Source organism: Ailuropoda melanoleuca, chromosome 2 (genome assembly GCF_002007445.2).
Source record: "Ailuropoda melanoleuca isolate Jingjing chromosome 2, ASM200744v2, whole genome shotgun sequence".
NCBI classification, from domain to species: Eukaryota; Metazoa; Chordata; class Mammalia; order Carnivora; family Ursidae; genus Ailuropoda; species Ailuropoda melanoleuca.
In genome coordinates this window covers 156,615,923-156,643,069 of record NC_048219.1, presented here as the reverse complement: position 1 = coordinate 156,643,069, position 27,147 = coordinate 156,615,923, and the positions used below count along the sequence as shown (strand labels likewise).

The 27,147-nt window shown below is 37.7% G+C and overlaps 1 protein-coding gene across 3 annotated transcripts in view; it reads right to left on the bottom strand.

The window, feature by feature from the left end:
• The window catches only part of NAB1 (NGFI-A binding protein 1), a 45,551-nt gene extending 18,410 nt beyond the window's left edge, over positions 1 to 27,141 (bottom strand). For 2 of the 3 annotated variants that reach the window (XM_002917992.4, XM_019798316.2), the window contains exons 1-4: positions 26,810 to 27,141; positions 15,500 to 16,337; positions 3,433 to 3,566; positions 793 to 844 (exon numbers count right to left, since the gene is read on the bottom strand). In XM_002917992.4, the coding sequence (XP_002918038.1) occupies positions 793 to 844; positions 3,433 to 3,566; positions 15,500 to 16,318 (1,005 nt within the window). In that variant the 5' untranslated portion in view covers positions 16,319 to 16,337; positions 26,810 to 27,141. Of the gene's footprint in view, positions 1 to 792; positions 845 to 3,432; positions 3,567 to 15,499; positions 16,338 to 26,783 lie in introns of all 3 variants that reach the window. The other variant, XM_034654869.1, reaches the window with a different exon arrangement.
• Positions 27,142 to 27,147: the final 6 nt, after the last annotated feature.

Genomic DNA, 27,147 nt, shown 5'->3' with positions numbered 1-27,147 from the left:
AGGACTGAGCCCAGTGTCAGGCTTCCAGCTCAGTGGAGAGTCTGCTTGTCTCCCTCTCCGTCTGCCCCCTCCCCATGCTCACTCTCTCTATCAAATTAATAAATAAATCTTAAAAAAAAAAAAAAAAAGATCAGCCTCAACCATGATCCTCTGTAAGAGGCTTGATTATAGGAAAGTCTCCATTACTTGGAGCTGCTAAACTGTCATTTCTCTCAGCTCATTAATATAAATAACCTTTAGCTCCTCTAAATGTATTTGATAAGATGACTAATGATATAAATGAGATTATAAAAAAAATCATTTAACTAGTATACTTAAGTGTATAAGAAACACCCATTGACAAATCAACCTCTGATAAACTGACTGGACATCAATCTCATTATTGTTTCCTTTTAAAAATTTCTTTAGTATCCTAGTTCAAATTAGATACTTCAAAGCAACAAAATTCTATAGTGTCTTAAAGATTCCACAATTCATTCACATTTTTCATTTGCTTATGGAACATCCTTTTCTTCAGTCTGAACTAGTAAATAAACATTATTAGCTTAAGAAAATATAATGTATTGGGGCGCCTGGGTGGCACAGCGGTTAAGCGTCTGCCTTCAGCTCAGGGCGTGATCCCGGCGTTATGGGATGGAGCCCCACATCAGGCTCCTCCGCTATGAGCCTGCTTCTTCCTTTCCCACTCCCCCTGCTTGTGTTCCCTCTCTCGCTGGCTGTCTCTCTGTAGAATAAATAAATAAAATCTTTAAAAAAAAAAAAAAAAAAAGAAAATATAATGTATGATCTTACCTCCACTTTAATTCTCTTCGGGGATAATTCATCTCTTTCTCCACATTTTGACCTGAATGGAATGGGAGAGAGAAAAACTTGAGAAGGTAACAAATTTTATTCTAAAGACATCTCAATCTATAAACTTCCACCAAAACACATATACCCCTGAAACCCTTACACCAGAATATAAGATATTCATAATGAACACTGACATAACAAAAAAGACTTTTCATCATTTCTAAACTAACATTAGGGAACTATGCAGACACAATTATATTATACATTTTAAAAGGCCACTACCTAAGAACTCCCCCACAAAGAAAGTACTCAATAAACATGTAACAATTAGCACATAATGAAAAAGGAAAAAAAATCAAGGAGGATTATATAGCATGGTATCTTTTTATGGATCCTAAGTAGGAACACTTCAGGATAAAATGACCAAAGTGCCCATTTAAGATGAATGCTTAAGGCTACGTAAGATTAAAATGCATTTTGTCTATCTATTGAAACTACAGATGCATTTTTCCTTGACCTAGGGATCCCTCAGCCAGGACTCTATCCCAAAGGTACCTACAGATATATGAAATACTACTGCCAATTAAACTGTAATAAGCCATCAATTTGAAGTTACCCCTCAAAGTAAAAGACATTAAAATGTGAAAAAAGTGTATTTCAAAATCAACAAAATATGTATGACGTTATTGATTATGATGCTATTTATAATGATCAACTCAAGTACCCATCAATAGGGGACTGGTTAAATAAATCATGGTGGGGCGACTGGGTGGTTCAGTCGGTTAGTGTCTGCCTTTAGCTCAGTGCATGATCCTGGGATCATGAAATTGAGCCCAGCGGCAGGCTCCCTGCTCAGCGGGGAGTCTGCTTCTCCCTCTGCCCCTCCCCCTGCTCGCATGCACACACAGTCTCCCTTTTGCAAATAAACAAATAAATAATATTTAAAAAAAAATCACAGTACATCCACACAATGCAATACCATGAAGCTGAAAAAAATAATGAGGAAGATGTGTAGATACTACTATGACAAGATCTCCAAGACATGTTAAAAGCAAAATACAGACTAATTACTACCTATTGTTTTTTGGAAAAAAAAGGTAAAAATGAGGAGAAAATATGTATCTGTTTGCAAGTACATTAACACACACTGGAAAGATGAAAAAGAAACTAATAAAACTACTTACACTGAGGAGAGGAAGAGTTAAAAAAAAAAAAAAAACCAGAACAGGAGTGCAACTTTTTATATTACATATTCACATAGTTTTGGCTCCTAAATTATGTAAACATGGTATATATTTAAAAATATACTTAACTTAAAAAGTATATAAATGTAAATACTACAAGAAACAGCACAAAATTGTTGAAAGCAGTGGCCTCTGGGGTATGGTATTCAGAAGAGGGCAGGGGTGGAGTAGGGAAACTGCTAAGTTTCAGTGTAAGCCCTGTGTACTATGACTCCTGAAATCATGTACATGTATTACTTTGATTAAATTATTTAAATAAAGCAGTCAGAAAATTTTGTGTAATGCAGTGAAAAAAATTTTAAAAATCGGTAAATCAGCTCTTGATTATCCAACCTAAAAAAAAATCTTATAAATAGTTTTATAATATTCTGTATATTCTTAGCCTGTTCATTTAGTCTGTGTAATTTTACTTTGTGTTAGTTTGTAAATATGTGGGCTCTTGAGGCAAGGTAGCAAAGGAAGCTGCTAGGAGTTAGGGGATATAATGGTGACAGCAAATGCCTCAATGATTTTTCAAATTTGAATTAGGCACAAGAATAATCTGGGACACTTGTGAACATTTGGATCCCAAGACTCCATCCCCGGAAACTGATTTATTAGGGCCAGGGAGGGTGCTCAGGATGAGGTCTTTCAACACACACATTCAGTACTCTAACGCCAGCGGTCATCTGCAACTACTCAGAGAAGCAGCGGCACACACAACTGATGCTGAACTAGAAATCACGGTCCGTGCGCAACAAGTGAATAAAACTAAAATGGTACGATGCCATCTTGCTTAGGGTTTAAGTGAAGATGAGATGAAGAATAATAAGATGTGTTTATATTAAATTTTAAAACCACCACTGCTTTTCAACATAAGTTTTTTACTCAAATATTCCTATTCCACTTCATATTTCAAACATAGGTCCATACTCCATGTAATCTGGCATCTTCCAATTTTCCCTTAAATACTGCCCAATGGAGTCTTTTCATCTATTCAACTAATCTCATTGGATTGCAAACACCTTGCAAAAGGAACCACTTTGCGTCCTCCATGAGTTCAACAAGTTCGTAGTGGTTTTACAAATAGGTCTATACATGTCGACTAACTAAATCCCATCATCACACTCAAAACCAAAGCATCTGTGTGAGAAGAATATCTAAAACCACTACCAGAACAATGCTATAGTGCTAGGGAACTGTCTTTCAAAGAAAGACAAAAGAGAATTAAACAAAACAACAAAAACCACATGAACAATGTTTTGAAAAGTCACTTCACTCTTTAATTTTATAGAACCACAATCACATCACACTTCTACTTTTTGATAAAATGCTTCTATGCTATCAGTGGGTAGTGTTTTAAGTTCTACTTCTATCAAGCAATATAAAAATAACTGTCAATTAGTTAGACACTTACTTGGTGGTTCTGTAGGTGTATTTGTAGGTGACTTCTCGAGAAATCTGCCTAGCCAGGGCAAACAGCTCATCTCTTCTTGTCAGCAGGGCATTATCCTTCACACAGAGCTGAGCAGCCGCTTCGTTAACAGTGAGCTGTATATCCAAAACAAAGTTTAAAAATAATAAATAGCTTTATTTCATCAATAAGAAAAATGTTTCACTTAAGGATATAAAAATGTCACATCATTATATGAGATCATAGTTTATAAAAATCAGGATGCGTCTTTCTTTATTCCTTATTAGTCCAAAGGCCTAATTTCAGAAGAAAATCACATCACCTACCATCTCTCGGGACTTAAATTAATCAAAATAGTCACCTTGGTTTTATGTATTTATATGCTTTATTTATTTTTGTTTAGGCATGAGTTCACAGAAAATAAGCAAAATAAAGTAAAAGATGTTCCATATCTCATTTTTATCAAAAGCCAAGGATTTGATATTTGTTGATAATATTTCCCTAACTAAAAGTGAGTATACATGATCTGACGATATTTTTTTTTCAATGTGAACAGATACAAAAATTCTTAGGAAGGAATGAAACTAGATGATTTAAGTTAAATATTTATCAAATTACTTAGTAAAAAAAAACAACAAACAACCAGTTAGCACACATTAGGGCCATAAAGGAAAATCAAGGTCTTGGAGTCACTAATAATACTCTAATATTCATCTAATTCCACTCTTTTATCTAGTGTTAAATGATGCCAATACAGAGTTGCTACTTGACAAAACACCTTGTACTGAAATTTAAAATAGCAAATGTTACCTAAATTCAAAATCTATAATTGTTTAATAAATCAGAAAAGGTTTTTTTCACATAATTTTGCCAATTTTAACAGATTCAGGGAATTGCCAAGCGGTATGTCGAACTTTTTTAAAAAGCAAGGAACATACTCATCGTAGGCATGACTGATGGCAGAAGAGAATGGGATGTGGTGGCAGACAGATCTGAGGTGAGTAGTGCTCCATCACGTACCACCCTTGTGACTCTGGGCATGTAAAAACTTCTCAGAGCCTCAGTGTGCTCAGAGGCAAAAATATTATAATCAAAATGGGAACCACCTCAAGGGACTAACAAGACATAAATGAGACACACCTGGCATAAAGTTGCTCTTAGTATTAGTTCTTATTTTCCTTTCATAAAAAAGCAGGCATTTACTCCCTCCCTACCCGGGCATCCCACTTTGTTCACAAAAAAGTTCTGTATTTAAAATTCTCAAAAATAGAAGCAACAGAAGAAATGCAACCTTCCATCTATTAATGCAATGCAGAAAGCAAACCGTTTAGCTATTAATATTTTATTTTTTAAAAAGACTTTATTTATTTATTCATGAGAGACAGAGAGAGAGAGAGAGAAATAGGCAGAGGCAGAGGGAGAAGCAGGCTCCCTGCAGAGCAGGCAGTCTGATGTGGGACTTAATCCCAGGACCCTGGGATCATGACCTGAGCTGAAAGCAGACACTTAACAGACTAAGCCACCCAGGCACCCCCATCTATTAATATTTTAATGTATATTACTCTAATATCTTTGTAAATACAGACATGTATGTGAATATAGATTTGTCATCACCTTTTTTCACTTATGTATGCTGTACTTTTTACTTCTATCATGTGTTAAGGCAGAAACTTGGCTTGTTCACATCAGTATCTGGCATGGGTTGCATACTCAATAACTATTTATTGACTGATAAATGAATTTAAATATTCTTTACAATATCATTTTTACTACCTAGACATACAATATTCCATTGTAGGAAAGAGCAATATATTATTTAAATCAACCTCACTCTGAACATTAAACTGCCCCCACTTTTTCATGTACTACAAAGTAAGCTGCAAAGAACATTCTTAACTGCGTATCTTTGCATATATTCAATTATTTTCTTGGAATAAACTAAGAATGACTTGTTAGGTCACAGAATATACTAAATTTTAAAAGATTTATATAAGTCACCAAATTACTCTCCAGGAAAATTGCTCCAAATTGTAACACTACCAACAATTATATGAAGACCCATTATCCAGAATCAACCAACACTGGTTACTTCATTTTATTTTTTTTTATTTTTTATTTTTTTAAAGATTTTATTTATTTATTTGACAGAGATAGAGACAGCCAGCGAGAGAGGGAACACAAGCAGGGGGAGTGGGAGAGGAAGAAGCAGGCTCACAGCAGAGGAGCCTGACGTGGGGCTTGATTCCACAACGCCGGGATCACGCCCTGAGCCGAAGGCAGACGCTTAACCGCTGTGCCACCCAGGCGCCCCTGGTTATTTCATTTTAAAAGCTTTACCAATTTGATGTATTTTCAATATCACTTGGTTATAATTTACATTTCTTTGACTATAAAACTGAACCTTTTATTATACTTTTAAATTACTTTAAAATTTGCTTGCTCATGGCAGTTGCTTCTTTTCTTCTATTGCACTATTTTTTTTTTTAAAGATTTTATTTATTTATTCAACAGAGATAGAGACAGCCAGCGAGAGAGGGAACACAAGCAGGGGGAGTGGGAGAGGAAGAAGCAGGCTCATAGCAGAGGAGCCTGATGTGGGGCTCGATCCCGTAACGCCGGAATCACGCCCTGAGCCGAAGGCAGATGCTTAACCTCTGTGCCACCCAGGTGCCCCTGCACTATCTAGTTTCTTATGGACTTTAGGAATTCTTTATGCGTTAAGAGCATTAACTCTTCATATGCAGTGGCTTTTCTTTTTCATAGTTTATCATTGGCCTTATGGTTTTTGTCTTGGGTGCCATGCACAGAAACTCCCTTCTCCCCCTAATAATACATGAATGTTTTCCTGTAATTTAGCCTAACGGTTTTTTTTCCACTTAACTATTGAAACCATTTAGAATGGGTTATGGTATATGATATAAATCATATATCTAACATCTCCCTCCCCAGATTTCCACCTGTAGTTTACACTGGCTAATTCTCAAATAATTTTGCTACAGACAAGGTTATAATAAACCCAGGCCTCCTATTTTAAACCCACAACTGAATATGAAAGCATAATAGGAACAATGTATTTTCAGTCTTCTCCCCTTTTTCCTAAAGAATCATCAATAGATCAACTTCTTCCCTAAATACCTTGAAAGGCACAATGCTACTGGAGCTAAAAGTGAAATATGCTTTAAAGAATGATTTCCTAAATAAATTAACTTCAATTTTAGAAAAGCAGCAGCTACAATGACCTTGAAGACCTTCTCAAACTCCTTTTTATGTACCCTACATTAGTACAGAGAACTTCTGATTGTCAGTAAGGTATTTTAATTGACAACATTTCAGAGGTACCACCTTATGCATAACCACAGAAAATAACCTTTCAACATAAACTAAAAACAGTGTTCTAGTACTCCATCATCCTACCAGAAACCAAAAACAAAAACATAACACATTCTTTGTTACTGAATTCAGGCTTAAAGAGATCAAAAAAGTAGACTGAGCTCTCCAAACCCTTAGGGAGACTTCTGGTATTAAAACTGAGGCTGCAGAAATAACTAGAGCTCATCCCAAGTTGTAATAAGCTGAGTTCTTCTCAGCTTTTGAGGGTTCCCCCTCAAAAATGTATTTTCTGTCGGTGTTTTCTGTATTTCACACTAATTGTTAATAATTAAATCAGTAAGTATTATGATGTATTTTTAAAAATTATATAAATACTCTAATATAGTAGTCACTGCAATACCATACTAGCTTTTTAAAAATTCTAAGTTTCTAGGGGCACCTGGCTGGCTCAGTTGGTGAAGCATATGACTCTTGATCCCAGGGTCAGGAGTTCAAGCCCCACATTGGGCATGGGAGCTTACTTAAAATTTAAAAAAAAAAAAAGAAGAAGAAGAAAAAAAAAAGTAAACATTTTAAGTTTCTAGTTTGTTTTTGTATTTTTAAGTAGGCATCACGCCCAGTGTGGAGCCCAAGGTGGGGCTTGAACTCATGACCCTGAGATCAACTGAGCAACCCGGGTGCCCCTAAGTTTCTAGTCTTGTTAAAAATATAAAATAAATATTCTCTCTAATTGGTTTGCTTCCTCCAATTCCTCTTTTTTGTGCTAAAAATAACAAAATCCTGTTCATATTTTTATGTTAAATATTTCTTAAAGTTAGCTTTCTATCATTTATAACTAGACTTAAAGTTTTCTTTACTGGTAGTTAAAATTATAATCTTTAACAATCAAATGATTGTGACATTCCATTTGGTATATAATTAGCATAAAAAATACCACGAGAATGCTGTGTGATAGGGAGGCTCGAAAGGCAATCAAAGCTTTCATTTCCAGCACAGGGAGGGAATGATTGGCCTCCTCACAGAAAACAACTAAAAATGTTGGATAAAAATGGGAGGGGGCAAAAATATGTTAAATGCATCAACAAGCCAGCAAGACAACAGTAAGGACTATTTGGGCTAAAATGAATAAAGTCAGTATCTCAAAAGATTTAAGTTGAGGAGAGTTGCCAAACCAAATGACCCTGAGCTTCAGTCTTCACAACCTCATAGGGCTGGTTAGTGTGGGAAGAGAATAGGAGGAAAAACCCAGGATCCACCAAAGGTTAGGAGTCTGAGACCCCTCCCTCCACAAAGCTGAAATCCCAAAGCACTACACACCCACTATAAGCCTGACTTAGAAATACACCTGTACTCCCAGGAGAATGAAAGGGAAATTACCTGTCTTGAACCCTGTTACGGAGTAGGAGAAAATAGAAGATACTCCCTTGAGATTTCATAAACCCCCAAATCAGCCTTCACATGATTTTCAGCCCTCACTCACACTATGTGGGCTGAGAATTTTTTTCACAGGGCTCCAGAGTTGTACTGTACAGAAAACAGGTAGAAGCTAAAGCAAATAACCTCCAGAAGAATCCATTTTCTTCCTAAGCCTCAAAACATTCCCACAGTTCCAAGAAATATGAGTTATAGACAGAAATCATAAAACATCCAAAGAAATAACATCAAAAGTAAACCAGCAGAAATGACAGAATAAGACCCTCAAAGACTTTAGAGAAATAAAGAGATGAAAATATGACTAAAGAACAATACAGTAAAAAAAGACGAAGAAAAACTGAGAAATCAGAAGGAAGAAAAAACTAAGGTAGAGGTAAACAGAAGATTTCAAAAGCGAACAATACTCAGATAACACTGACTTATAAACACAAGAATGAAAACCAAAAGCCAAGGAAATATCTTCAATTACTAAGGGAAGATAACTGACAATATAGAATTTGATACCCAAAATAAACAGCAATTAAGAATGAGGGCAAAATAAAGATGTTTTCCAGTGGGTTGTGGTAGGACAGAATTTGCCACCAGTAGGCCTACGTTAAGAAAATTCTACCTGATATACTTCAGGCTAAAGGAAACTAATTCCAGATAGTAAATCAGATCTAAAGAGATGGAGGGACAGAAATATAAAATAAAATAAGGGAAATAAATTCCAAATATTAGTCATTATAAAAAATGTAAACAGGCCAAATAGTCCAGTTAAAAGACAAAATTTGCCTAGTTTTTTTTTTTTAATTCAACTACTGGTATTTACAAGAGATGTATGCAAAACATGGATTCAGAAAAACTGAAAGTAAAAGGATGGTAAAAAGATGTAACAAGCGATTACTAACAAAAACAAAACACAGGTACTTATATTAATATCAAACAAATAGGCTTTTAATGCAAAATTGGGTTACTGAGGATTAATAGTTACTACAAAATACAAAGAGAAACAAACAATTCCACAATCACAGTAGTTGATTTTCATACAACTCTGATAGAGAGCAAGCAGACAAAAAAGACTACTTTATAATAAATTGTTAAAACAGACACATACAGAATACTGTACCTGAGCCATAACTAAAATCTCAACAAATTTTAGTTTACGCAAACCATGTGCTCTGACCACAATGTAATTCAGTTAAAAATCATTAGAAAAATTACTAAGGAAAAGCCCTCATATTTGGAAATGAAAAAAACACTTCAAATAATTTATGGATAAGAAATCATAAATAAAAAGAGAAGTAATCAGAATTGGGGGAAAAAAATAACTTCATACCAAAACTTTGGGAATTACACTGAATCAATATATAGTGAGAATTTATAACCTTAATTCCTTACATCAGAAAAAAACAGCTAAACATCAATGAACTAATAAGCACCCAACTTAAGTGAGAAAAGAACAATAAAATGAACTATAAGAAAATATAAGTGAACACACACACGCACAGCACAACCAAGAACATCAACAAAGCCAAAAGTTCCTCCTTCAAAAAGATCAGGGGTCCTTGGAAAGCTTTTTCTGTAAAAGATCAGATGGTGAATATTTTAGGCTTAACAGGCCGAATAGTCTTTGTTACAACACTGAACTCAGAAGTTGTAGCTCAAAAGCAGCCACAGACAATACATAAACAAACTGGCCTGGCTGTGTTCTAATGAAAATTTACTGCAAAATCAGGAGGTGGGCCACATTTGACCCACAGACCGTAGTTTGGAGAGCCCTGAAAAGATGAATAAAACAGACAAACCTCTGGTAAAACTGATCGGGGAAAAAAGAGACAAATGGGGGCGCCTGGGTGGCTCAGTCAGTTAAGCGTCAGACTCTCGGTTTTGGCTCAGATCATGATCTCACAGGTGGTGGGAAGGAACCCCACATCACGCTCTGTGCTCAGCAGGAATCTGCTTGAAGATTCTCTCCCTCTACCCCTCCCCTCCACTCATGCATACACGCTCTCTCAAATAAATAAATCTTTAAAAAAGAGAGAAATGTACAAATAATATTAGGTCTTAAAAACTATAAACAACTTTATGATAGTAAGTTTGAAAACTTAAATGAAATGGACATATTTAGAAAAATGTGACTTACCAAGATGACTCAAAAACAGACTACCCTGATAGTCCTATACCCATCTTTTAAAATGATAAAAAAAAAAAATTTCAAGTATTTGACACTGAAATCTACACATTTTAAGAGTTTAGAATAAAGCATCGTAACTTACTAAAAATGTATTCAGGTCTATGGGGTTCCCAGATTCAACAGTCCTCCCCTCTCAAAACTAAGACTGCTGGACTCCTCCAAAAGCTTCAGCCTTGACTTATCAACACTACAAGGAAAACTGACTTAAATGTGGCATATTCTACGGGCCTAGGACCCTATCTTAGTAACACACGCACTTCAGTTCCTGTAGAATTTCCAATAGGTCTACAACTTACCCACTGACTCTACATCCTCCTCTTCCCATCTTTGAATTCTGGAACTCTCTGATCGGAAATTGCTATCTGACAAATACTCTATAATGCCAAACTGCCTACTTGCTCATATTTCTGAACATTACAAGCTCCTACATTCTCCACTGCCTTGCTATTCTCCACTTTCAAGTTCTCTCTCCTCATCCATTCACTGATTTAAGATCTCACACAAACACACTGCCTGTCTAGCTTACCACCTAACACCTCTTTGGAGAGAGGAAACATCCTGGCTGCCTGGACATCTTTCTAATACTTCAGGAGTTTGTCCCTTAGCACCTGCCTCACACCAACAACGAGTGTGGTTCTACGCCCAGCCACTCACACTATTTTCATGGTCTGACTCCTATAAAACAGGCCGTATCCAGCCAGGTACTAAGACCATCGCCGATCCTTTAGCTTTAAGGAAAAAAAAAAAGTGTTTATTGTAACAATGATTAATTTCTTAATTCTTTACTGCCTGATATACAGTACATTTGGAAACAAGCATAAAAATGCATACAAGAAAAAGAATTTTATGTAGAGCTGAAAAAATGTTTTCAGGTGTAGATGACTTTTGATTTTCATCCACTAATGACCTACGTATTACAGCTGTAGGTCTTGAAAGACTGAAAGAACAGTGTCCACAGGGTGTGTATGAAGAAAACTCTCAAATACTAACCGTGACTTAACAATGAATCATATATTTCCTTATTTGGAAACTTGAAGACAAACCAGTATTGTTCTTTAATCTTAGGAATTTAGAAAAACTCATATATCTTTCACTCATTTTAAATACTCAAGTGAGAAAATGTGAAATTATCATACCTAGAAGGTACACTTCATGTAGTGCCTCCTTTCTTTTAATTCTCTCAAGATTTCGTAATTTCCACCAAGCTGTTGAATGGTTACTAGTTTGAAGGAAGCGTCCTGATTCATAAACATCCAATCTAAACTGTATTTTTGGACCAGATTCACATACTTGAGTTACAAATAACAAGTGGTCTAAGTTTCAAAAATACAAGCCACCTATTCTAAAGCCCCCACCCCCACATCTCAGCCTACTAGCATTCATTTTGAGTGTTCGCTTATTTTGGGAAACTCATGATAATCTCGTTACCTAAATACCATCTGTACCTATTTATCCAAAGAAGCAAAGAACCCTTTAGCAAAAGCCAAGTGTGAAATAATTTTCCTATTTTTTAAAAGTAGGTTAGGACTTAAAAAGAAAAAAAGTGAGGCTGATTTGGTTTATTAAAGTCATCTCTTTAACATACTTTCACTTTGATAAAAATACTGACTCAACTTCGTGTTTCATCGGCTATATTTTAAAAATTATATTAAAACTAGATTAAAGCATGAAACTAAAACCGCCAACATGTTTTGCCCTTTGTTTCCTATTAATGACAACCATAATAGCCTTTTGATAGATTCCTCCATTAATTCATAGGTAATGAAGGCATCAAAGTGTATCTGAATTATAACAGTAAGTGTATTTTCTAGATGGATTCCTAAGTTCTTGCGAGTCAGTTACTGTATGGCAACAATAATACATATAACAATTGCAAAAGGATATGCCCAAAATAGATCAAATCACAGATTCATGGTTACTTAAAACATTTTGCTAACCAATTTCCTTATTTTAAGCTCCAGTATGCATTCACACCTAAAAGCATTTGTTTTAAAAAGATGATAGTGAAATTGCTGAAAACAAGATTAATATACAAAAATCAGCCAGTGACAGTAATTTTTTTAAAAGTGGAAAAAAATTTCATTTACAATTATATACCTTTTAAATCTTTTTTTTTTTTTTTTTAAAGATTTTGTTTATTCGACAGAGATAGAGACAGCCAGTGAGAGAGGGAACACAAGCAGGGGGAGTGGGAGAGGAAGAAGCAGGCTCATAGCAGAAGAGCCTGATGTGGCTCGATCCCATAACGCCAGGATCACGCCCTGAGCCGAAGGCAGACGCTTAACCGCTGTGCCACCCAGGCGCCCCAATTAAATCTTATATATTTGTATATCCTATAAACAAAATAAAATGTGTATATATATACATAAATGCATATATATATACACACACACTACATAGTATTTTACCTAACAAGAAATGTGAAAACCTATGTGATATGTGAATAAATATAAAATTACTGAGGAATATAAAAGATCTAAATATGTAAATATATACACTATACTACTGTCTACGAGTTTTCGTTATTGTAAATATTGTCAGTTTTTCCCAAATTAATCCATACCTTAAGTAAGGAATTTGTAATAAAAATACCAATAGAAATTTTGGGGAAATTTAGTAAGTACATTAAAAATTTCACGAGTGGGGGCATCTCGGTGGCTCAGTAGGTTGGGCATCTGACTTCAGCTCAGGCCATGACCTTAGGGTCAGGGGATTAAGCCCCATGTCCGGCTCCCCACCCGGTGGGGAGTCTCCTTGTCCCTCTCCTTCTGCCCCCCACCCCCACTCATGCTCTCTCTCTCAAATAAATAAATAAAATCTTTTAATAAATAAATAAAAATAAAAATTTCATTTGGAGGGAGAAATGCATGACCACCTAAAAAAACAGAAGCTATGATACAAGACTACTGAAGGAACACCTGCCTTTCCAGATTTCAAAATATATTATTTAGCTTCAGTAATTAAAGTAACTCTATACCAGTAAAGGAATAAGAGAATTAGACTAATGAAATCTTACAGGATAAGATCAATAAATATTACTACATAAAATTAGACTTCCACATGGCAAATGAGTCTGAAAGGTCAAAGGACAAATGATAATCCAGGAAAATGTTTACAACTCAAGACAAAAGGTTAATATCCTTAAAATATAAAAAGTTCTAACCAATCAAACTTTTTAAAGGTAAGAAAAACAAATTAAAACATTAAACAATTAAACATTAAACAAATTAAACATTAAACAAATTAAAACATTAAATAATTAAAACATTAAAACAAATGATAAGAACATAAAATTGGATGTCTGTTACACATATAAAAAGACACTCATCCTCACTAAGGAAAGTAAATTTGAGCAGTGAAAATTTTTCATCTGTTAGACTGGCAATTATTAAAAAGAATGATAAAATGCAGTATTAGCAAGGGTGTGGAGAAATGGACACTTGCATGTAATAACAGAATTACAGAAGTTGTGGTTTTAGAAGGCAATTTAGCAGTACCTACTAAAATATTAAATCTATACATTCTTTGATCCCATAATTTTACATGTTGGAATCTATTCTATAGAAAACCATGCATAAGTCCGCCTGTAAAGGAGTATGTATATAATGTTCATGTACTACCATATTTAGTATCAAAAAAATTAGAAACATCCTAAATGACACTAAATGAATGGTTCAGATAAATAAACAATGGTACGTTCCCATTATGGAATACAATGCAACCCCAAAATAAAAAAGGTAACTCTAGGTGTATTCGCTTGGAAAGGTATATAATAGTATATTGTACTGTGAGTACAATATTTTAAGTTTCCTTTTTAAAAAAAGAAATTCGTGTGCCAAATACGATCCCTTACTTGTCTACGTAAAGAAAACTATCTGAAAGCTCACAGATTCAATTACTTTACATCCTTTTGTAATGATTGAATATTTTTGCAGTAAGTATATATTCTCTTCTGTGTTCAAAGTACACGTCTGAGGAGGAAAAATCTAATGTTTCTTACACAGAATATTACATTCAAATGAACATTTTATTTCTTCTACGGGATAAATGCTATAAAAAAATAGCAATAAAATAGCCTTTTTAACTTTGAAAATGCATTTATTTTCCAAGCACGTATAGGGTGTGTTAGACTCTGAGGATATAAAAATGAATGAGACATTGTCTCTGCCTTGAAGAAACCCAAAACATATTGTGAAGGACAGACTAGTATACAAATAAGTACAATAAAGTGCTGACGTTACTAGGACAGTAGTGTAGGTAGGGGTAAGAATGGAAAGGAAAGGGAAGGTCATTTTACTTGTGGGAAAACAGATCAGAACAGAGTTAAGCTTATACTCAAGCTACATCTTAAAGATGATGCACTGACCAGGTGGACAAGAAGAATAAGGGAACACAGGCAAAAGAGATTTATATGCATTCTACTCAAGGAGAATATTTCTGGATAGAGTGCTACAAATATACAATGATGAGAATTTTAATGTCAAATGTCAAACCAAAATAATTTTTAAACATATAGTAAATATTGATAACATTCATCTAATATAAGTTTATTGTCTATGCTAGCTAAAAATTACTTTTAAGTTCTGGTCATTTTCTTACAAATTTTTTTTCTAAAAAATGCCTACAAAAATTTATTTGATTGACTGACTGACTGATTTAAAAAAGGAAGGGGAGTGGCAGAGACAGAATCTTAAGCAGGCTGCAGGACCAGTGTGAAGCCCAACATGGGGCTCCATCTCACAACCCTGAGATCACGACCTGAGCCAAAATCAAGAGTCAGATGCTTAACTGACTGAGCCACCCAAGCACCCCAAATGCCTTTTAAATGAATGGTTATATTTAAAATCCAATTTTATTTCTTAATTAAAAAACAAACCGCCTTTAAGTACAAAGACTTTATGCTTTCACTGCTTAAATTCTGGTATTTTCCCAAAGCCACCATACACTGTAGTTCCAAAGCTCAGCACGTTAAACACAAAAACACCCTCACACAATAAATATGGTCTACTTTCATAAAAGAGTTAATATTTTGCTAACACCTAAAGTTTTTTAATACTACGTTTAATACCAAACTTATCTCTACGAAATAAAACATACCGCAGACATACAAAGAAAACGTGAGCTTTTTACCTCATGAAGTGTGAGATGTTTGCCATCCTTTCTCTTTGAGTCAAACCGGCCATATATCGCACTGTATTTTCGAATTTCCTCCTCTTTGTGTGGGTCATCATCACTCATCTCAAAGATGTGACCAATCATTTTGGCCAACTTCTTGTTGGTTTTTAGCAGCTCTTTCACTTCATTCAAGTCACTTTTTGGCAGCGTGGGGGCCATTCGCTCCACACACTCGGCCACAGAGAGCGCGGCGGCAGCATCCAGCGCCTCGCTGCTTTCTTTCGGGGAAGCCGGGGAGCCAAGGTCTGCTGGGGAGAGGCTGTGCTCGCTCTCAGTGGCATGGTGGCCTTGCCAGAGTCTGGACTCACCGAGACCCTGCAGCACTAAGCTCCCCACCACATCTGACTTCCCCTGTCCCAAGCTCTGCACACAAGTGGTGGCAGCGCACTTGGGGATTTTTAAATGAGGTTCCCGGGCATTGCTATTTCTCTCGTAACTGCTGCAGGATATCCCCAGCCACGTCGGTGACCCCTCTGGTAACTTATAGATGGGTATGCTACTGACAGGCAGGGAAGTCAGTGGCTGATTGAAAAGGCCAGGGTTTGTAACCCAGTCTCTCAAAGCCTTCTGTAGCCTTCGAACATGAAGGGGTTTGCTAGCCATGCCCACAAGTGCCATGATTTCCAAGAATTCTTCTTCTCCAGCTTCACAGAGTTGCTGGACATCATCGCCACCTTGTTGAATAAAGGCATCAAAATAAGAAAGCAGATTGGCTTTTTGTAATATTCTATACAGCTGCAACTCCCCCAGGGTCCTGGGTAAGGCCGCGGCCATTACTGTGGATGGACTTAACCTGCAAGAAGAAGAGAGGAAATACTCATCGCACTTGCTCCAAAATTCTCAAACCTCTTCATCAGATACTACAGGATTTACAAATGCCATAGGGGAAGAACAAAGACAAGGAGCATTTGCATAGCAAGTGACTGTTAAGGAAGCATTCCCCCTCTACAAAAGTTATCTCATTTTCTTCTTCTACCAATCCTAGTGGTAAGTATAACTTTCCATTTTAAGGTGAAAAATATAAAGAATATAAGTAAATTGCTGAAATCTCACAACTAGTTAAGCAGAAGTCTAAGGACTCAAACCAAGGTCCACAGGGCTCTACATCCCGTATTTTTGACTATTCACTTTACTGCTTCCATGGTATGGACGGCGAAGTGAAGAATAATCAAATTCAGAAGGAGGTAATAGGTATATCATGCTACCATTTGCTGAATACTTATATTGCATCAGACAATACGATAAACACTTTACATCTACAGATGGTCCCCAACTTACGGGTTCGACCTACGATTTTTCAACTTTATGATGGTGTGAAAGCCATATGCATTGAGTAGAAACCATACCATTTTGAATTTTGATCTTTTCCTGGGCTAGTGACACTCTTGATGCTGGGTAGCGACAGTGAGCCAAAGCTCCCAGTCAGCTGCACAATGATAACAGCCGATTTGCTTACAATTATTCTGTACCCACACCAACCATTGCTTTTCACCTTCAGAACAGTATTCAATAAATTTCATGGGATATCCAACACTTTATTATAAAATAGGTTTTGTGTTAGATGGTTTTGCCCAACTGTAAGCTAATGTAATTGTTCTGAGCACATTTAAGGTGGGCTAGGCTAAGCTATGATGTTCAGGTTAGGTGCATGAAATGCAACTCATGACATTTTTCAACTTATGATAGAGCTCTCTAATAAATAAATAAATAAATAAATAAAATCTTTAAAAAAAAAGAGAGAACAGTAGCACCAACTGTAAGTCAAGAAATATCTGTAATCCTTGCAGCAGCCCTTCGAGACTGGTATAGTAATTCCCATTTTATAAAGAAAAATTAGCAAGATTAGTCTGGCAGGCAGAGGAAAATGGACTTCAGTATGAACTGGAGGTGAGAAGATAGAAGGTGGTATATTTAAGAACTGAGAAAAAAAGCAGGAAAAATTCAAACAAATAAATGACAAGACTTGGTGATCATTTAGGGTATAAGTGATGAAGGAGAGTAAATGGCTACCATTTTTTAGCACTTTTTGTGAGTCCATGAAGAAAAGAGTAATAGATTGACTATGGAATTACATCTGTGAGACTCTAATAACTGCTACAGGGGTTGGGGATACAGAAAAATCAGGATGATGGGATTCTCTTTTAAACATTTGGCACTTGCAGATGGCGTAAGGTAGAATGCTTCAACAGATCTGTCCTGTGTGCAAAGTAACAGACTGGCATCTCAGCGTGTGTAAGGGTTAGAGATACAGGATGGAACAGAGAAGGGTGGAAGAGCCCTCCAAAGAAACAGCAGAGAGCCTAAGACAGAATCAAGGAAGAAACATAAACATACTTTCCGGAGCCAATCAAGACTAAGAAGCCTGCTTTTTTTTTTTTTTTTTTTTAAAGAGTTTCTTTATTTATGTGACAGAGAGACAGCCAGCGAGAGAGGGAACACAGCAGGGGGAGTCAGAGAGGAAGAAGCAGGCTCCCAGCAGAAGAGCCCGATGTGGGACTCGATCCCGAACACCGGGATCACGCCCTGAGCCGAAGGCAGACGCTTAACGACTGCGCTACCCAGGCGCCCCAAGAAGCCTGCTTTTAAAGAGACAGAACAAGACCCAGCAAAGCACTTCTTGACCTCTTAGCAGCCTTGAAAAGTTATTCACAGTTGCCTGGAGACCTCCCACATACAAAGAGAAGCTGGCCAAGTACTTCCATTTAAGAGATACAAACAAACATGTTGTAATCAACTTGTACCTTTAGCATTAAAAAGGACCCTGTAGCCCTCTATGGAGAAAACTACAGAAAGGCAAAAGAATCTATGTACATCAGAGGAAAATGAGCTCCACTCTCAATTCAAAATACTAGAACAGAGCAACAGTTAACTGGGAGATAAGGCACACAGAGGAGTACTAGCAACATCTCTGAAGGCCAGGAGATCACCAAATCTGGGACTTGTTCTTTATGCCATCAATCAGAATGCTATCAAGTCTCAAGTCATCCCGTTCAAGGAGAATACACCTCCCTACCACCCGAAGGACTGACTTCTAGGAAGCCTCATCTTCAGCAATCTCCGTGTCATCCACAATCTGCTATGATCAACTAGTGACCTCCTCAAATTTTATGGTCCTTTATTTTACAAGGGTATTTCCAGGTGACCTGATGACTTCCCAAGAGATACAAAAAAAGACTGAATTGGGGAGCAGCAGCTTTCTGAGAGCACCCAGGACCGTCACTTGCAGTGCTAATAACAAATACAATTTCTGAGACCCCCCAGATGGCTCAGGTCATAATCCCAGGGTCCTGGGATGGAGTCTTGCGCCTGGTGTCTGGTATCAGGCTCCTTGCTCAGCAGGGAGCCTGCTTCCCCCTTTGCGTGCCACTCCCCCTGCTTGTGAGCTCTCTAATAAATAAATAAATAAATAAATAAATAAATAAATAAATAAAATCTTTAAAAAAAAATACAATTTCCCAGGTCACTGAGTTGTATCTTTGGAGACTCCCATGATTTGGCAAATTCGGCAAACTACACTAGAAGATGCCTATTTAGTACACCTTCTGGGCACCACAAACTCCTACATGTTCTGTGATCATCCAGATTCTTTAAGTCTACCTTCGGTTCGTGCCACTTTACCCCTCTGAATAAAAACATTTTTGCATCTTCTAAATCACCCACAGGAGTATCTACTTGTTCTCCCACGCCAAGGAGAGTGTATATCATCCAGCTGTACGCTAGCCCACAAAAAGACAACTCTTGGGAATTAGAGACACAAGTTAGAGTCTGTATTGAACTGCATTATACCAAACAGAAGGACTTCTAGAAAGTGTCTGAGAGAGGAGAAAGGAAACTTCCTTTCCCATCATACACCTAATGCAACAGCGTCAAAGACTTCCAACCCAAGTAAACAGAAAAAAATACACATACACATAGAAACACACATGTGCGTCACACAAAATCTTTTTAAATGTAAATTCAATAAATTAACATATAATGTAGTATTGTTTCAGAGGTAGAGCTCAGTGATTCATCAGTCCTATATAATACCCCGTGCTCACACAATCCTTTAAGAGAGCTATAAATTTTCAAGGTTTATGGTGTCATCAATTATTTCATCATATGTCCTCCCCAAAATTATGGAATAGAGGAAAAGACTACGTGAGAAAATCTGTAAGAGTAGTTTTTGAATCTTTTTATTAGCAATAAGAAAAAAAATATAAGTTAGACAAACATAAAAGAGAAACTTAAAGAGAACTAAAGACCCAAACTTGTTTTATTCTTCTAAAATGTCTATAATTTTGGAAAAATTTAATTTCAAATTTATATCGTTTCTCATCTTTACCCAGAAAGAAAGGAAACCCCCTAGATCCTAAGGGGGTAAGAAAGCAGTAACAGTAAGAAGGTAGTAATTATTATACTATCTCCATAATAACTGATAGGACCAAGTGTGCATTTCTAAAGTCAAGATACCAGATGCTGAAAGATAAATAAGTGAGCTAGTCAGAGTCCCAGGAGGCTTCTAAAGGCCCACACTTACCGCTGCAAAAGGAGTTTTCTCCTTAAGCTTTTGCTTTAGAAGAATGTTTCAGTTTCCCACAAGAGCCTGTTGTGATAATTTAAACACCCACCACTTTGTACAATAACTTGATTTGATTTAAAAGAAAATTCTTATAAGATGAGATTTTCTGTTTTTACAAACGCTGTATCTATTCATGCTTCAACATGAAGGTCAAATAAATCAAGAGCAAGCTTCTAGCTGCAGCTCTCCGATCTGAAGTAATAGGAAAAGATCCTAATACCACCATAAACAGGTGGCTAATAGAGCAGTAAATCTACTCAGCTGAAAACTACTGTTACCTAGCCTTTTCAGGATGCTGGAACAACCACGCTGAGTCTGACCTTTACATGAATTCCACAGTTAAGAGAAACCAGTTACTAATTTTTACCTCATTCAAAATCCAAACCAAAGGCCAACTACCTATACACAGAAATCTCCACTTGCACCCGCTTAAACATTGCTCAGCCTGGTCAGTTCCAGAGGAAGAGGAATTAAACAATGGATTTGTTTAAGGCCATTTGTTGTCATTTGTTATTCATTAATCTATTTTAAATGGTAATGGCTATTCCAGAACCTTAAAAATAGAACAGAACTTTGCCTTCTTACCCGGTAGGATCAGTCATCTGTCAGATTCAAACTTGCTCAATGAAATAAGGGGTTGCCCAGAAAACTTGACTGCTCAACTCCTATTTTGTCCTTGAACCACAAGGAAGCACTCAATATGCCTATGGGAAGCAAAACTTCTATTATATTTTCCAAGCTGGGATGTGGAGATTTAGTGTAGGACAGAGGGCCTTCACTGCCTCAATTCATTCCAGGAAGCTTCAGTCTGCCTCATGGTCCTAGGACTCGATCAAAGCTCTCAAGTAGCCACTGAGTTACCACGGGCCTCTCCCTCTAACCTCCCTGAAGTTTGAAAGATCTCCTTGAAATGCTCTCTACCTGACTTTACTAATGGCATACCATGCTCTCTTCCCTGCCTTATAAACTCATTTAAAAGCATAACCGAATTCATAGTAGCTGTTGTCATTACAGTATACATATTTTCAATCAACAAATACTAAAAGTAAAATTATCAGTGAACATCAGTAATTTTTTAATTTAAAAAAATGATCTTCATAACGGACAGGTTTGAGAACCATCAACACAAATCATTTTTCTGATAATTTTGCATTCAACTACCACCTTGTCAAAATCTCAAATTTCATAAGTCCAAAAGCAAGTATCCATTTTCCTCCCTTCTTCCAGAATCAAAGATCTACTCTTCCCAACTCTCTTCTTTAGTTGCATCACTACTCTTTCATCTTTGTGCTTTCTTCTTCTTCCTTCCTCAAGTCTTCATCTCCTTAAGCCATATCACCATCCTTTTTTCTTTCTCTGCCTCAAAAGCACCTAATTCTAGTTTTCACTGCTTCTTGCTTCAACTATGAAAACAGCTTGCTTACCGTCAATACATCCCACACTGCAATACAGGTACAAGTGTGGCTCTTTACCCACCTATGCAAATTTCCCCACTGCAAAGAGAAAGAAATCCAAACTTCTCATATAGGCATCCCAGACCCAAACCTATACCTTCCCAGCCTTCTCTCTGGGCCCTAACATGGCCCTGTGCTTATGCCAAACAGATACACCGGGCATTCCTTGAATGTACCTCCCACTCCCTGCCCCTGTGCCAGCATACTCCCTCCTGCCCACCTCCACTGGCCTTTTCCATAAAGCCTTTCCCACACCCCCTTGGTGTAGGTGTCCTCTCTCTTCTCTGAACCCTACACACTTTCTCATTTTTTCCCCACTTATTCAGATGATCCTTCATGAACAATGAGTTAAGGGGGTGAAGGAAGACAAACAAGTGGACACTTAAACACTGTGACTTATAAATTCTAAGTGTTATACATAAGGAGCCATGGAATAAAGAAGCAACCTCACAAGCTCTGCAGAACTGAGGTTAAAAGCTCCGAGGGTAGAAACTGGATTTCATTCATCTTCTATCCCCCACTTCTAGCCAAGTGTTCAATGTAGAGTAACATCTCTATAAAGGTTGCTGTTGAATGAAACCCAACATTTGAGAATATCTGATCAGCAGCTTCCTTTCATATTCCAAAAGGGATGCTCTTTGTAAACCGGTGTCCCAATGGTGTCCCAATGACCAACCAATCCATAACTTTAGCTACTACTTTCCCTAAAAGCTTCTACCTTCTCTCATCCTCAATACTTCTTACTTAAGGCTGTATTTGGATTTCCATAACATGGTTATTTTTCCAAGAGATCTAAGGATGTATTTCCAGATACAGGAACTACATGTGGTTAGTACTATAATATACTTCATGTGTTAGTCCAGTCCGAACAGCAGCATTTTAAGAGGTCATGAAAGATTCTAGGTCTTTTCCTTGTTTCTATAAATTAAAATGTAACATAAGTTATCCACAAATAACACATATCAAATGGATTCATAATCACTACTCCTGAATCCTCCTCTTCATAATGTAGGAATTACACACACACACAGAGTATACACACACTTTTATGAAGTCTGTGGCATTCCAAAGAACAAAACCTCTTCAGGAGTGAGGAGAAAGCGGCAGAATCCCAGTAAGATCTGACTTATTTTTTATGCAAAGGACTATAAATTCCTTCCTCCCAACACAGCCTGAAATTTTTACTTTAAAACTGTCTAAGTTAACAGCAGCCTCTTACAGATTTATAAAAAATGTGAAAAAAACTTGGGAAGAGTTAGCTCATGAGTCATTTACAGATTAAGGTGAATTAGTTCCACCAGATTGTTTTCCTCTTAACATCTAGATGAAGATCCAGTGCCTACTAAAGGAATGAAACACAGGGACTGGAAATGGTAAGGAAGGAATGAGGACACCTGAGTGCAGAGACTGTATTTAAAGCCTGTGAAGTTTGGAAGAATGGAGCCTCAAGGTATAGGGGGCATGGTGAGAAGGGTGTGGTGGGTACACCACAGGTTGAAACGGAAAAGGTTTATGACAAGCCAGGCTCAGGCAAGGATAAGCCTTAAGCCTAGGAAATGAATTCTTCTAACTTTTGTCCTAGTGCTAGAACTCAAGCTAAAATAATTAAATATACTTTAGTTACATCATGGGTTACTTAAGATTGCAGAGTTGGTGTTTGCATGTTTCAAGTACCAAATAATTTACCCAGGCAAATTTATTAGTAAGCCTTCAGTGATCTTAAAATATTCAGGATCTTATTACTGTCATAGCTATGAGCTAAATATATAGCTCCTAATGAATTAATGGTGATTTGGGGAACTTATAATGTTCCCTCTTACTGATTTTTTTCTGAATTCTGAATGAAGATGGAGAAAAAAATGTCTTACAGACCCCTTCACAGGATATGGCTGGAAATTCCTCAATCAACCAATAGACAAGTCATTTAACAAACATGAATGTCCTCTGAGCATGCAGAAGGCATGCTTCTTCCAGAAATTTCTCCTTAAAATTAAATTAACATACCGTGCAAAATAACTGTGCAGCCCTCTAAATAAAAGGTACTGAGAAATGACAAACTATTTGAAAGCTTAATGCCATGTTTTAGCTGTGAGAATTCTGACAAGATGAGAATTACTATTTTTTTCCAGCACCAACTTCTCAGATTTCCCACTTGTTTCATTATTAAGTTTAAGAGAGTATATTCTACTATTGTACTAGTTTTTGAACATGTCAGATCAAAAAGAAAATTTGCATTTAATATCATAACTACTATTCTTCATTCCACTAAAAGGAATGAAAGAAGCAGGTAAGATAAAACTAAATCTAAAACAAAGGGGCTAAAAATCTTATGTTTGAAAGGGTATTATTTATTCCTTAATATACTTAATAAACTCCACGACGAAATATGCATATGCAAAGCAATTATACATTAGCAGGATCTTAGACTGTTCAAAACTTATTATAAAATGCTCACTTCCATGAAAGTAACATAAAACATCATATTCATAATGCACATGAACAGCACCAACAAAACAAACAGATTTCTAATGGAACAGATGAGGCCCAAGTCTTAGAACAGAGTTTGGGTCAAGAGATACAAAAACCTGACATACTTCTGTTTCCATCCAACTACCTTTTACTTTGAATAATTAATTAAAGTTCAGGGGAGCCTGGGTGGCACAACTGGTTAAGGGTCTGACTCTTGGTTTCAGCTCAGGTCATGGTCTCAGGGTCCTGAGATCAAGCCCCACACTGGGCTCCATATGCAGCGTGGAATCTGTTTAAGACTTTCTCCCTCTCTCCCTCCGTCCCTCCTCCCTACACAATCTCTCTCTCACTGTCAAATAAATCTTTAAAAATAAGTAAATAAATAATATTTAAAGTTCAAGCAATAGGTTCTTCAAAGGTCTCTCCCACTTCGTAATACATTTAATTTCTTCTTTCAAAGCATCCACACTGCAAACCCCCAAAACCTTTACTAATAAACCATTATGTCCTTAAAGTGTGATTAAACTACTGAATGCTTCAACTGATTCTCTAACAACCAGGGGAATGAAAATATATTAACTTCCTCATAGGACGATGGATGTTATTTACTGGTCACAAAAAGGGAAAATTTTAAATTAATTTAGTTGAGATTAAATTGTTTAATAATCCTGAAAAAGGACAACATGTAAATTATCTATTAAATGTACCAGGGGCACCTGGGTGGCACAGCAGTTAAGCGTCTGCCTTCGGCTCAGGGCGTGATCCCAGTGTTATGGGATCGAGCCCCACATCAGGCTCCTCCGCTATGAGCCTGCTTCTTCCTCTCCCACTCCCCCTGTTTGTGTTCCCTCTCTCGCTGGCTGTCTCTGTTGAATAAATAAATAAAATCTTTAAAAAAAATGTACCAAATTATTTATTAGACATATTAACTTACTAAATTTCCTTTTATCAGCTATAGTGTTCCTAAGGATTTGTCATTTTAATTACATCCACGATTAGCAGACAAAATGAAATAAAATAAAAAAATCTAACAATGCCTCAATGTTCTTATTATTACTATTGATTCATTCCCATATAACAGGGAATGACCAGGGCCAAGGAATACGAAGTGTTTCTAATACCAGGATGGCATTTTAACTTTCGTACAAGATACTAAACTAATAAAATTAAAACAAGAAACTGTCCAATGGTTCCTTGAAATTATTTTATTTCAAGACCTAACTGTCCAGCATCCAACACCCAAACAAGAATAAAGAAGGCTGACCTTGCCAGACAGCCACACGTTCTTAAGAGAACCTTTACATGCATATTAATACCTGTAAGGATAACATAATTTTTAAATTTAATTAAAGGACAATATTAAAATGTCTCAACACTGAAAAACGGAGGAAAATGGATAGCCTTGAATCTAAGAGCCACTTTTACTGGAACTTAGATTGAAAGCAGTCCTTTCAAGTCTTCAGGAAAATATCAGCTTCCACCCCAAAATAAAGTAAATCCTAAGCATCCTTTTCCAATACTTCTTCTTGAAACCCACATATAAATTATGATGTGTCATAATTTGGTATGTTTTACAAGGGAAAATTTTCAAAAAAGTGAAAATCTAAGAAGGTAATTCACTGTATGCACACTTTTCTAACAAAACAGCCTAGCATTTCCTACGTGACTAATCTATTTTAAATTCCGTTCCTCTGTTCCTATGCAATCTAATATTACCTATTAAAACTGCCAAAATATTTTTAAACAAGATCTGAGAATTTCCCTCTCAGCTTCTGATCTTTGCACTCCTTAAGTTTGCAGACAAGTCACTGGCAAACCAACTGGTAGTGACAGGTTACTCCAAATCAGCTCTTTCGCATGAAATTTTAAATTGACAGCTACCCCCAAATTTTCCATGCCCGCCGGATCGCAAGGAGTAGAATAAAGCTATATGCAAGTCAAAGATTCCTTCTGATCACCTGCTGCAAACTTGGTCTGCAGAACCTATACGTGCATATTCCAACTCAATTACCCTTTTCCGAGACCTTAGAACATTTAGGCTTACTTGGAAGTGTTTCATATCTTAATCTTGTGAACCTTGAGGTTGAAAACCATAAATCTGATTGCACTTGCAATGTTTCTCCATGAATAAGGTCACACAACTCTGGGTCCAAGGCTTGTATGTCCCACATGTGTTTGCAAATTCCACGCTCGGCCTTAGCGAGCACGAGTCTCTCGCTTCCCTGCACCTTGGTGCCAAGTTTCTTTAAGCCACTTCCAAGCAAAACTCTCCTTCCGCTTTTAAAAAGAAAACTACATTCGGAAGGAGAGGATACCCAAGACAGAAATTAACACTGTAAGTGCAATATTTTTATAAAGTAAACAAACCAACAAAAAGATTCTGGCCTTGGGGAAGGTGGCTACAAAACTCTGGGGCCGGCGCGCGCATCCACCACGCACAATACACCACGCAACCCCCGCGCCCCGCGCGACGACCCCAGTTGCTTTAGGAGAATGGCCTCGCACCCCCCGGTTTTCTCGGGAGAAAAGACGCGCGCAACTCAGGCCCGCTGCCCTGCTCGCCCTCTTCTCGTTGCCCCGGCGCACCGAATGTCTCTGGGAATCGCCCACACGAGCCAGATGCCGCCCTCTCCTTCCGGTGGCGGCCGCGCGGGGCCCGCTCCCCTGGACGCTGGCCCCCGGGTGCCCGCGCGGCCCGGGGACTCTGCCGCCCCAAGTTCGCCCGCGGCCGCACGAGCGCCAACACGTCTCTCACTTGGCGGACAGCGAGCAGGTACGTACTCGGCCAGCGGCTGCAGCGGTCTTGGCACGCTCTCCCGCGAGGACGGCTCAGCCCCAACTCCGAAGTGACGGCCCCCAGCTCTCCCTCCTCAGGCGGCTGCGGCGGCCGGGACGCCCCCGCTCCCATCGAGGGGGGAAGGGAAGGTGGTGGGCGCGCTCTCCCTGCTCCCCCCCCAGCTCGGACCCGCCGCTTCTTTCTGCCCGCCAGCCCCGACGGCGCTCCGCTCGGCCCGCGTTGGCGGCGGCGGCTCCTCCGGGCTCCGGCGCGCGGGCGGTGGCAGCGGCACCTCCCCCGCCGCGTCCTCCCTCCTCCTCCCTTCCCTTCTCCTCCCAGTGCG